The 13,735-nt window shown below is 34.0% G+C and overlaps 1 protein-coding gene across 2 annotated transcripts in view; it reads left to right on the forward strand.

Moving 5' to 3' along the window:
- Positions 1-13,735, forward strand: part of KIF18A (kinesin family member 18A) — an 85,597-nt gene that overhangs the window by 5,131 nt on the left and 66,731 nt on the right. For both annotated transcript variants that reach the window (XM_033208102.1, XM_033208103.1), the window contains exons 2-5: positions 5,201-5,571; positions 8,173-8,330; positions 11,160-11,264; positions 11,911-12,021. In XM_033208102.1, the coding sequence (XP_033063993.1) occupies positions 5,247-5,571; positions 8,173-8,330; positions 11,160-11,264; positions 11,911-12,021 (699 nt within the window). In that variant the 5' untranslated portion in view covers positions 5,201-5,246. The remainder of the gene's footprint in view (positions 1-5,200; positions 5,572-8,172; positions 8,331-11,159; positions 11,265-11,910; positions 12,022-13,735) is intronic.

Here is a 13,735-nt window from a genome sequence, read left to right on the forward strand (position 1 = left end):
ATCTGATTATAATGAACAATGATGTTGGAAGTATTTGTCTTTCATGTTTTAGTTCCACCAATGAAATCCTACCAGTTTGCTCTTTTGATTCTGTTCAACAAATACCACTTAGGAGTAGATGTGGCAAAATTGATCAGAGGCTATAATACTATCTTCTGAACAGCTGTCTGAAAAGAATTTGTGAATCCACATATTCTTGCGCAGATAACAGTATTTAGGCTTTTCTTTTGCTGCTTCATATTAAACATGGTTAAAGAATTTACTCTCTGTGTACCTTATTCAGAATCAACTAAATGCTCATTTCTTTTAGCCATCCTAGAAAACAAAGAAGGCACCACGTAATAATATAGGAACGATCTCATTAATTCCTGTAGATATAAGTATATTTGAACATAGATTAATTTTTACACTTGATGACTCTGTTGACCTTAGGCATTTTTATTAAGAAAATTCTATCCACTTGTTTTTAAAAGGTTAATTGTTTTTAAAAATTAACATCAATGTCTTTGTTAAAATATGCAACTAGTTGTGAAACAAACTTATATTTGACATTGTACTTAAACTCTGTTGACTAAAAGAGTCAAACTCTGTAAAATATTTGAAGAGATTTATTCTGAGCCGAATATGAGTGACCATGGCCCATGACACAGCCCTCAGGAGGTCCTAAGAGCATGTGTGCAAGGTGGTCGGGGTACAGCATGGTTTTATATATTTTAGAGACGCATGAGATGTCAGTCAAATACATTTAAGAAATACATTGGTTTGGGTCAGAAAGGTGGGACAACTCAAAGCGGGGGCTTCCAGGCTATAGGTAAATTTAAACATTTTCTGGTTGACAATTGGTTGAGTTTGTCTAAAGACCTGGGATTGATAGAAAGGAATATTCATGTTAAAGATAATTGTGGAGACCAAGTTTTATTTTGCAGAGGAAGCTCTCAGCAAACTTCAGAGAGAGAGCAGGTTGTAAAATGTTTCTCCTCAGAGCTAAAAGGGTGCCTGGCTTTTAGTTGATTATCTACTGGATCTGCAAAGAAAAGAGGAAAACAAAGAAGGAAGGGGATTCTCTATGGAATGTGGATTTTTCCCACAAGAGACTGTGAGGGCAATTTCAAGGCATGGCAAGTAAATACATTTTGGGGGTTAAATATTTTTTCCTTGTCTCAAAATGTTATGCCAGAGTCAGATTGAAAAGCAAGTGACAATATACGGGGTCAAATAAAATGCATCTGATGAAAATCCAGTATTTATAGGGCGTGACTCCCCAGACCCCTTAGGTAGGAGTTTGGGCAAAATAAAAAATCATAGCTTAGTCCTCACTCCTTTAGGTAATTGTCCAATATTTCTCCCTGGAATGTTACTTAAATAATTCCCTCATTATAGTCTTGTGACGCACTGTTAACCTTTTCCCTGTAATAGCACTTGTCACAGTTATACCTTTACATGTTTGTGTCAGTATTTATTTTATTAATATCTGTTTCCCTCAGTACACTGTAAATAATAATAGCAAACACTTGTAGTTCATACTCTGTACAAAGTATTGTTCTAAGTGTGTAATCTTTACAACCTTATAGGGTAGGTACTGTTGTTAGTCTTACTTTACAGATGGGGAAGCTGAGCCACAAGGAGGTTAAGTAACTTATCCACTATCACAGTCAGTACATCATAGAGCTGGGATTTTAACCTAGGCTGCCTGTCTCCAACATGTAATAGTTGTCATGAATTAATTAACTAATTAATTAGGGAGGGACATCCTCCAGCCTTGAGATGCTAAGGTTTATTTTGAAATAATCACTTAATATTTTATGTTTACTTTGTTAACACTTTTATTTATGTATATTTAATCTATCATTTAAAAATAGTATATCTGTTAAAGTTAAAATATTGTTGAATATTTCTAAAAGCTTTTAGAAACGTGTGTAGGTGATACTTTCTGGTATCACAGGAATATGGGACACTGCTGGCCTTTAGTAGACAGGGGAGAGAAATGCTAAACATCCTCTAATATAGCAGTTCTAAATACCCTATAACAGGCAGTTCTAAACAAGGAAGAATTGGCCTACCCAAAGTGCTAGTCATAAGCCCATTGAGAAAAACTCAAAGATGAACCCAGTCTCTTTGGCAAGAAGAAGCAGGAGGGGGGCAGATAGGAGGAGAATTGATATTTACCGAATACCTTAATACTTATCTCTTTTAGCCTTTGCAATAAACATTGAAGTATTATCATCTCTTTTATACAAATAGAAACCTGAGACTTATGGGGTTAAGTAATTTGTCCAAGGTCATAAAAGTGAGGTGTAGGTGCTTTGTGAGACTTGGCTAAACGAAAGCTCAGGGATGAAGAACAAGTAGTAATTTACCTGGGACCTGACTGTTAGAATCCAAATGACCATCCCTTCCTTTTCAGTATTCTATTTTTGGCTAAAGACGGAGTCCGAAAAAGGCAAAGATATGTCTAGCATCTGCTGCTTTTAGATTCCTTTGAATTCTGTCCTTATTTGAATTCTGTCCAAAAGTATATGGTTAAGTGGTTTTGTGACATATTTCAGCTTTAATATTGCTATTTCTCCCATTTAAAAAAATACAAACAAAGCATCTTTTGACACACACACACCCTTCACTCACACCATTTTTCTCCTCCCTTTGGAACAGTCCTTTCCATATCCTTTGTCTCTGAATCGTCTCCTTTCAGGTTTTTTCCCCACCACTGCCCCAAAATTGCTTTTCTCAATGGCCTTTGTGTTACTAAATCCTATGGTTTATTCTCAGTAAGTACTTGACCTATTAGCAGTATTTAACACAATAGAGTGCTGTTTTCCTCCTTGATTTAGGATTTCCCAAAAGTTTTTAAAGCTTAATACTGCATTAAGACTGAGGACAGCCTTTATTTTCTTATTTTCTTAACTTCCACCTGTCCTGACATTTCCACCTGGATGTCTGTCAAAACTCTGAGGCTTAAGCTATCCCAACCTGAACTCCTGATCTGACCCTGCCTCCCACCACCCCCTGCCCTGCCTAAAAAAGCCCTGCTTCTTATTTCCATCTCAGTTGGTGACTACTTTATCCTTCTAATACTCAGGCCAAAAACCTTAGAGTTATTCTTCAATCCTGTCTTTCTCTTTCACTCTACATCTACCTATCAGTAAATTCTGTCACCTTTACCCTCAGAATACACCCACAATCTGACCACTTACCACCTCTGCTGCCACTACCCTGTTCTGAGCTGACAGAGTTGTTTCTTGTCTACATTACTTCAATAGGCTAGTCTATTATATTATCTACATAGCAGTGAGAGTGATAGATTATGTCACTCCTGTGCTCAAAACGACTTCCAGTGGTTCTTTGTCTTACCCAGAGTACAAGCCAAAGTTCTGTTAATGGCCTCCATTTCTCATCTCATGTCTTACTACACTCACCGTTGCTCACTCCATTCTTGCCAACATATAAAGTAGCACCCTGAGTCTTTCTCTCTATGGGGAAACGCTTCCTACAATATCTGTATGACTAACTCCCTCACCTCCTTCAAGTCCTTACTCAAATGTTGTTTTGGGTGAATTTATTATTTTTGTCTCTTTTGTTTTAATTTATAAATGACCAAAATGTGTAAGTTTATAGGATGCAATGTAATGTTTTGATACATGTGTACATATTGGAATGAGCATATCAGGCTAATTAACATATCCATGACCTCACATACCATTTTTTTGTTGTGAGAACATTTAAAATGTACTCTTAGCAATTAACCATGGTCACCTTACTGTGCAATAGATCACCAAAACTATTCCTCTTGTATAACTGAAACTTTGTACCCTTTGACCAACATTTCCCCTTTTAACACCCACCCCACCCTCCTCAGCTGCTGATAACCATTACTCTACTTCTCTGAGTTCGTATTTTTAGATTCTGCATATAAATGAGATCATGTGACATTTGTCTTTTTGTGCCTGGCTTATTTTACTTAGCATAATGCCCTCTAGATTCATTCATGTTGTCACAAATGACAGAATTTTATTCTTTTTTAAGGCTGAGTAGTATTCCATTGAGTGCATACACCACATTTTTTCAATCTATTCATCTGTCAATAGGCACTTAGATTGTTTATATATCTTAGTTATTGTGAATAATGTTGTAGCGAACATGGCAGGGCAAATATCTCTTTAACATACTGATGTTAATGCTTTTGGATATATACTCAGAAGTGGGATTGCAGGATCATCCTAAGTCTCTCACCTCCTTTTGGTCCTTAAACAGATCTTGTTGTTTTGGGGTGTTTTGTTTTGTTTTGGGGTTTTTTTTGTGGTTTTTTTTTTGTTTGGTTTTTTGTTTTTTGTTTTTTGTTTTTTTGTTTTTGGGTCTTCAGATTCTAGATTATTTTCTGGATAGTTGAGACTTCCAAATTATTGATCTTTGTTACTTTACTTTTCCTCTTTGCATGTGAAGCAGTCATAAAATCAGACCATAATTTTTAAACCTGCTGTCATTGATTCCTTAAACTTGCACACAGTTAGAAAGCGGAGATTAGGATCTATATTCAGAGGCTAGGTCTCTGAATACACCAAGGAGTCTATGCCATCTTTTTCACCTTCAGACCTGAGCTAGCTAGTTAAATGCATCCTTGGAACTATTATTAACCCTATGGGCCTCTGAGATACAGGTAGAGACCAGCCTGGATGTATCACTTTCCACTGCCAAGGGGCTTGCAGCCAAGATCACTTTTACTAAAAATAATTCACAAACTAAGGCTCTCCGATCATACCTTGATATGGTTCTGAGAGATCCCTTTCTATTCATTCCCATGACCTAAGCTAAAATAGTGCTGGAGGGCTTGTGAAAATCAAATCTGTGTTTTAGGATAGCATATCTGTGATTATATATGGTTCAGCTATAGTATTTGAGTTTAAGCCAAATATCTTACTAATATTTCAGGTAAAGAGATTTTTATCATAGTTTTGTATATGTATGTGCCATTTAATTGTTTGTTTTAGGGTAGTCAAGTGCATATGTGTGTATGTGTGCATATATGTGTGTGTGTTTATGTGTATATATATGTGTGTGTGTGTATATATATATATATTTTCCCCCAGTGTTTACCAAGTGAGTGAAACAGAATTATTAACATCTTTTTTGAATTAATACTACATGCCAGTTGCTTTGCATGAAAGTAAAACTGATATTAAAACTTTATTTTCTTTTTTAATTTCAGAGAAGTATTCAAGCATTTATACAGATAGGAATCAAGATAATCAACAATGTCTGTCACTGAGGAAGACCTGTGCCACCATATGAAAGTAGTAGTTCGTGTACGTCCAGAAAACACTAAAGAAAAGGCAGCTGGATTTCATAAAGTGGTTCATGTTGTGGATAAACATATCCTAGTTTTTGATCCCAAACAAGAAGAAGTCAGTTTTTTCCATGGAAAGAAAACTACAAATCAAAATGTTATAAAGAGACAAAATAAAGATCTTAAATTTGTATTTGATGCTGTTTTTGATGAAACGTCAACTCAGTCAGAAGTTTTTGAACACACTACTAAGCCAATTCTTCGTAGTTTTTTGAATGGATATAATTGCACAGGTATTTGTTCCAATTTGGGATTTAATTTCTCTATCCGATTTCACTTGTACATTAGGAGAGACATCTACTTGAACCTTCTAAATATAATTAAATTTAAGGTGCTTGTATACAAAAAATTCTTAAGAAATTCAATAGACTTGAACTGTAAATATACTTTCTTTGAAATTTTAGTAATCATATATAACTTATATATCATTTGTGAACCTTTCTCTTCCAGGGCCTTACTGTGACCACTATAGACATCTGTCCTTTCAGTTGCCCATGTTATTAAACCACATGCTTATTGCAATTAACATCAGTTTTGTCATAATTTGTATTTATAACTTTTCCTACAGCTTACCTGTGTTATTATCTATTCCCGGAGAGTAGTCAGACATTTCTGAACATTTGACAGTTTCTTTGCAGCAGTTTTTCTTCATGGCTCACTGAAATAAAAATGTTTAAGTTGGTAAAGGATAGGAAGAGACTAAAGATCAAAAAACTACGTATGGAGTACTACACCCCTTACTGAGTGATGAAAAAATCTGTACACTAAACCCTGCAGCATGCAATTTACCCATGTAACAAACTTGCATTGTACCCCCGAACCTAAAATAAAAATTGGAAAGGAGGTAAAAGTGTTAAGATCCCATGTTAATTATCTCATACCCTTTAGCCCATCGTTAGTGCAAGAAGCATCTTTAGTGCTTTTTTCCACCTTTCAAGAAAGCCACATTGATTTCCTTAAAAAAAAAAAAAAAAGAGAGAGATACCCAAGATGCAAAATGGCCAGTTATTCAATGCTTACTAGGCACTAAACTCCATTATTAATATCTGATTTTTGTAATTATTAGTATTTATGACATTTTCCCCAAGACAGCTCACAACTATAACATGTTTCACTGTCTTTTCCTGATTCATTTCAGTTTTATCATGGAAGACATACCCTCTTGGTCAAGTAAGGATGGAATGTGGTTTATTGATTGGTACTGCTGTGATTCCCATTTTTAAGAAGATATTCTTTTCTTCATTCATGAAACTTCATATGTCTCTAGAGATTTTGAAAATTTCGTAACTTTTAAGAAAAAAAGTAGACTCTCTATCAAAGTACTATTGAATTTTTGGTTTCTTTTTGGCTTTCTTTATATTCTTACCCTGCCTTTAAGACACCTTAAGAATATGCTGTCTTAAATCTTCCTTATATACTAACTTACATAAAATAGAACAAAGTAAAACATACACCATGTTAATTCTTACTGAAAAGTATTTTTGTGGTTTGTTAACATTTGGTTTAGCAGACAGATTGAATTTATAAAAATATTTTCAACCAGTAACGATATGAGAAGTTACTGCCTTAACTGATTATTGTATTGGGTGTTTACCATATGTAATTCACAGAGTGGATTTTTCTCTTTTCTTTTTGACGGAGTCTTGCTCTGTTGCCCAGGCTGCAGTGCGCTGGTGCAATCACAGCTCACTGCAGCCTCAACCTGCTGGGCTTAAGCAATCCTCCCATCTCAGTCTCCTAAATAAGTGGACTACAGGAATGAGCCACTGCCCTCAGCTAATTTTTTGAAAATTTTTGTGGATACAAGGTCTCACTGTGTTGCCCAGGCTGGTCTCAAACTCCTGGGCTCAAGCAATCCTTTGGACCTTAGCTGTCCAAAGTACTGGGCTTGTAGGGATGAGCCACCAAGCCTGACCCACAGAGTGAATTTTTTATGCATTTGGAGAAACACATGACTTTCTTGTACTGAATAGAATCTTGGAAACAAAGTAATTCACCTAAAACATAAAAAGGAATCTTATAAATGGCATCTATCTGGTATTTATTCGAGTATCTGCTTTGTGGCAAGCTATTTGTTAGATGCCAAGGATACATGGCCTCTGCCTTGGTGGAGCACTTAATTGGAAATACAGTGTGATACGTGCCAGAAGAGAGGGGTGTGGATATGCAGCATATACTGAGGACTGAAGTGAAAGAGTGGATGTGTCTGCCTAGAACAATGAGGGAAAGCAGAGAAAAATGATATTTGTGCTGAGCATTTAGAAGCAGGTGGAAGTTTTCCAGCTGGATCAAGTAGAGGGACTCCTCAGAACAAAAACAGCAGAGTAGAAAGGAGCAGCAAATGTTGAGAATATTGAATAATTAAGTATCCCTAGATCACAGCAAGAAGCAGTAGACTGGCAAAATAAGCAGGCACCCTCTGAGTGCTTTATAATATTCCAAAGTGAGGGATTTGAACTTACATAAACCTGGAACAATTAAGAAGGTTTATTGTATTCCACTTTCTTTTTCATAAAGATGACTACAACTTGCAAAGGATAAAGAAGATGGAAGATGAAGACTAATCTGTAGGGAGATTTTAAGATTGCTTTGAAAGAGTAGTTGTTGGAGTGGGGGGCCGGGGGTAGTGATACCATTTATCAGAATAAAGAATATAGGAGTAAGAGTAGATTTCTGGTAAGATTCACAGGTTTTGAGGATAAGACTATAATTTTGGATTTGTAGGGTTTAAAGATACTGTTCAGGATATCCAGATGGAACTATCCACTAGATAGTAGATGTAATAGTGTTATATGTCATAACAAAGAGTTTTGATTCCTTTCTTAAAAACTCAGTACTTGCCTATGGTGCCACTGGCGCTGGGAAGACTCACACTATGCTAGGATCAGCTGATGAACCTGGAGTGATGTATCTAACAATGTTACACCTTTACAAATGCATGGATGAGATTAAGGAAGAGAAAACATGTAGTACTGCAGTTTCATATCTGGAGGTAAGTTGGCAATTTAGATTAATCAATAGTTTTGAGAAGTCATTGACATGATTCATTCAAATGATTTTATTACATAAGAGTTTTCCGGTGAATATACAAAATCATTAAAATTCTTTGTCTTGCATATTTGTTATGCATCTTTTTCTGTTAAGTTTTTTTTTTTTTTTTTGGCAAAATTTCAAACTTAGAGAAGTTGCAACAATAGTATAAAGAACTTCCAGATACCCTTCACACAGATCCCCTATATGTTAACATTTTACTGCATTTGCTTTCTATGTGTGTGTATACATTTCATTCTTTCTGAGCTAGGTTGCAGACTTGTAAAAACAGGACTTTTTTTAAATAACTCCTAAATAGGTACCAAAATCAGGAAATTAGCAATGATACAATATAATTACCTGTAGATCTTAGTGAGATTTTGCTAGTTATTTCATTAATACAGTTTATTGTAAAAGAAAATTATATTCAGTTGTGTCTCTTTAGTCTCCTTAATCTGTAATGTTTTGTCTTTTATGACACAGCCATAAAATTCCTCAGTTTGGATTTGTCATGATTAGATTCAGATTATGCACTGAGAGTAACACAAGCAAAGTGATGTCGACTTCTTACTGCATCACAAAAGGCTTAAGCCATTGATTAGTCCCCATACTGGGAATGTTAACTTTGATCAGTTTTATTATGCTGATGTCTGTAGAGTTTCTCCACTTCGAAGATACTGTTTTGCCATTTACAATTAGTAAGTGCTATGTATGTAGACAATGTAAATATTCCTTACTCCTCAAATTTTTATGTGTTGGTATTAGCATCCACTGATGATTGGTGACTGAACCAGTTACTATTATGATGGTAGATAGTGGTGATTTTTAAATTCCATCATTTCTTGTACATTTCTTTATTGACTTTCTACTATAAGGAAGAGCTTTCCCCTTATTTTATCAGCCTCCTGCATTTTTACTTTATTCAATATATTATAATCCCTTTCTGTAATCATTTTTTATATGTTCAAATTGTGTAAGATTTGGCTAGTTGAGGCTTCTTCATGTTGTCTCTTGTGTCCTTTTGAAATACCCCATCATTCTTTGAGGCCTTCTACCCTCTTAATAGTCCACAAATGGCAACTAAGTGGCAGACACTCTAACTTTGCTTTCAAATAGTGTTTCAGAAACCAGTACAGAAACATAAAAACCCTGATTTCACTGCCTGTTTATTTCTGGCGCCAGAAATTTTCTCTGTTATTAACATCTTGTAGTTTGGTCCCTACTGAGAATTTCATGCAAAGATTGATTAAAATCATATATGTTGCTAAAAATTTCTTCATTAGAACTTACAGATAAAAAAGAAGTAAAACTCATTTTCTTTGGTTAAGTGTGAAAAGAATTTTTCTGAACTCAAATTAGGAAAAGAGGGTGCCAGCATTCATTATTTCTTCCTTAGATCCTTTTTATAACTGGGACGATTTTGAAGTTTGGTTATTTTCACAATTTTTATTTTTTCTTTTAATCTGCTTTCATATTATTAATGATAAGGCAGTGTATAATATGGTTTTCTACTCAAGCTATGCACCAGAATTACCTATAGATCTTTTTAAAAATAGGCCTAGGCCTCACATTTTGGATACTTTAATTTAGTAGGTCTGGGGTGTGGCTGAGGCATCTGTGTTTTTTAAATGCTCCCAAGTGAGTCTCATACATAGACCAGCTTGAGGGCAATTATTCTAATTATTGATTTGATGTGATTGAAGTGGATAAGGGGAAGCAATAGAAAAGTGCTGCTCATCAAAAAGATATGATTAAGAAGTATTTCTTCATATTATCATTTTACTACTTTTAAGGGTTTATTACATTCTAATGCCTATCATTCCTTGTAAAGAATTGTACCAGCAATGAATTATCACTATGAGCTACTTACTAAAACACAGAAGGAAATAACACAAAATAATTTTTTAGAGACTAAATTGTTATTTTTTTTTCTTAAATCTTGTCAGTAATAGTTGTAATTGTCATTTGGTTAGCAGGTAATAAACTTTATACCTTTCATAAATTCATAAAATTAGGCCAATAGTACTACATAGAAATGTGTGTTACTTATAAAAATTACTTTTTAAAAAATGACCAGAGATATAAAATACAGATGTGTATTCAGTATGATGCAATAGAGTGAAGCTGTCTAGGCTCCAGTTCCTACTCTGCTAATACCTTTATGACCATGGACAAATCATTTAACCTCTCAGAACCTTAGTTCCCTCATCATTCAAATGGGTTTCCTTTTGAAATTTATTATTAGTAATTATATGTCAAAATTAATGTAATTGAAGGATAATTGAAACAAATACCACCTGTCCTTGAGTGTGGGTTTTCTGTAACATTTAAGCTCCAAAATATAAAAAGTTTAGACTACTTGGACATTGTGAAATAACAAATATTTTCCACAGTAAGAACCATGCCATCTTCATAAAACCTGCATTTCAGTTTCCCAGAATGTCTCCATACCGTGTGTTCCTTATATTTCCTGAAAATAAGAAAATGCACTTCAGCTATCTTACTTATCTGTGTTTCGCCATAGTCATCAAGGCAGAAATAATGAGTGAGGGTAGAATGACTCCAACTTTAAGTTTCAATTTCAAACCTAGGTAATCAAACTCTTTGATTTTCTGGAATGATAGAAAATTAATGGCAACATGAGATTGAAGGTATGAGGTGAATAAAAGTGAGGTGCTGCTTGTCTTTAGGATAAAATTCTAATAATTTTAAATCAGCAATGTATGTGTGATGTTATCACCTTTTTTTTTTTTTTTTACATCAATACTAAAGCAGTTCTTTTTATTTTAAGGTATATAATGAACAGATTCGTGACCTCTTAGTAAATTCAGGGCCACTTGCTGTCCGGGAAGATACCCAAAAAGGGGTAGTCATTCATGGACTTACTTTACACCAGGTATGTATATAAACATCTTTTTCCCTGTTAGAATAGCAAATGTGACTATTAAGCCATTTTCACCAGCCATGCACTTAGTTTCCATCTTGTTTGAGAAAAAAAATAAAAAAACTAATGATGTGCAGAATTTAAATGATTAGGTTGTATTTTTAGTGTTATTTTGTTTTAAAATACTGAGTGAGCTTTTTAAAAACATTTTTTAAATTTCATTTTTAAATTTTAATCTACTTATGTATGTATGTATGTATTTATTTTGTGACCGGGCTATGAGACTGGCTAATTTTTGTATTTTTGGTAGAAAACAGGATTTCACCATGTTGTTCAGGCTGGTCTCAAGCAATCTGCCTGCCTTGGCCTCCCAATGAGTGAGCTTTTCTTACAAAAATCTGCTTGAACATTTAATGTCATATTATTCTATTTAACATAGAGACTAGACTCTACTCCTGAGAAACTAGATTTTATTTTTTATTCTTCATATAAACACACACAGTACTAAGCAGACGAGACACAGTCAGTATTTAATAGGATTGAATTTATAGAAAACATTTTCTTTCACCTTTAAATATTTTTGTTTTTGAACATTTATTGAAAAATTTAAAGATATATTGCTGATTTTTAAATTTTTCTTCTGCTTAAACTTCTCCAGCCGAAATCCTCAGAAGAAATTTTACATTTATTGGATAATGGAAACAAAAACAGGACACAACATCCCACTGATATGAATGCCACATCTTCTCGTTCTCATGCTGTTTTCCAAGTAAGAGGGCACTAGACTATCACTCTTAAAATTGAATTTAAAATAAATGAAGCTAAATTCATGAATGATCATTTTCATATATGTGAAAAATATCTGTCTGTAGACTTCACTTGTCAGTACTTTTCTTACTTTGTAGCTTTGAGAAGTTTCTGTCACCAAGAATATTTATAATTCAGATGTTTAAAACAAAAATAGAAAATTTCTACCTTTGTAAACATACAGAAGGATAAAGTTGTAGTAATAAAAGTTGTTTTGTTTTTGCTGAAAATATTTAATCTTTCCAATAGATAATCTTATATTCGCAGTAAAATTTATCTCTATAAATCTAGACTTATAGAACTAATAATTTGGGAATATACTGATTCATCTTTAAAAGATTTCACCGTAAGGAAATAGTTGCATTCCTTAAGGAAGTATGATTCAGTTGGCACAGTACCTTTTAGGAATACAATTCCAGAAAGACCTAAAGCATAGGTTAATACCTATTATTTCTTATAGTTTCTAGTCCTGTTAATATCCAAATGACAATATAAAGCTTCTTTTAGTATTATGCCATCTGAGATTCATCTTATAAGGAAGAAATTGTTATAGTTGAAAGAATTCATATTGAAGGCAATTAAACCATTCATATAGTCCCTAGTCAACAAAAATTTCATTTATCTTTTTTGTTCTTACCACTAACTCTTCGACTATTAATAGTCTTGAGAGAAATCTTTCTCTGTGAAACTGAGATGTCTCTGAAATATCTTAGATCCTACTTTATAAAAAATTTAATAAATGGGCTTTATAATTAAGTAATATCTTACCTTCCTCATCTTTTGTTTTCCACCTAATGTAGTTCAGATAATTCTTACAGAGTAGCTTAAAATATTTGAATAAATTATGCTTTACTAGGCAGTTGAAAATGACAAGTAGACTTTACTGTAGTCATGTGCCACGTAACGACATTTCAGTCGACAACAGTCCACATATACAACAGTGGTCCCATAAGATTACAACAGAGCTGAAAAGTTCCTATTCATCTAGTGATGTCATACTCATCGTAATGTCATGGCGTACCACATTACTCAAATGTTTGTGGTGATGTTGGTGTAAATGAACCTGCACTGCCAGTCATATGAAAATACAGTACATACAATTATGTACAGTACATAAGACTTGGTAATAAATGACTGTGTTACTGGTTTATGTATTTACTTTTTATTGTTATTTTAGAGTGTGCGCCTACTTATTACCCCAAAAGCAGTCTGATACTTTCTGTTTACCAAGTCTGTTGATTTCATCATTTTCTCTTGTATTTGATTTATGATATTTTCACAATGAGGAAATCACCTAACAGTGCATTTTTCAGAACATAGCTCTGTTGTTAAGTGACGCAAGACTGTACTGCTTTTTTTATATATAATATTTTAATTATTAGGACATATACAAGTTTGGGGTATTAGAATAAATGTACTCTTCAGTTTGGATCAAGATTCAAATTCAACTTGTCTTGAGGGGCGATCTCCGGATAAATGCAAGGCGTTCTGACCAGTAGCTTTGGTTTTTTCTTAGGAATGTTATTTCTATAGGACGTGTGTTTCTAACCATCACCTCTGATAATTCCATGTTCTGGTTCAAGGGGTACCAGAATACAAATGGAAGTTTTGTTCTTCTATCAGGTTATTTTTCCTCTGATACACATATAGAAAGTCTTTTCATTTTTGTATTTTTC

The sequence above is a fragment of the Trachypithecus francoisi genome, unplaced genomic scaffold (assembly GCF_009764315.1).
Source record: "Trachypithecus francoisi isolate TF-2019V2 unplaced genomic scaffold, Tfra_2.0 Lachesis_group8, whole genome shotgun sequence".
Classification (NCBI taxonomy): Eukaryota; Metazoa; Chordata; class Mammalia; order Primates; family Cercopithecidae; genus Trachypithecus; species Trachypithecus francoisi.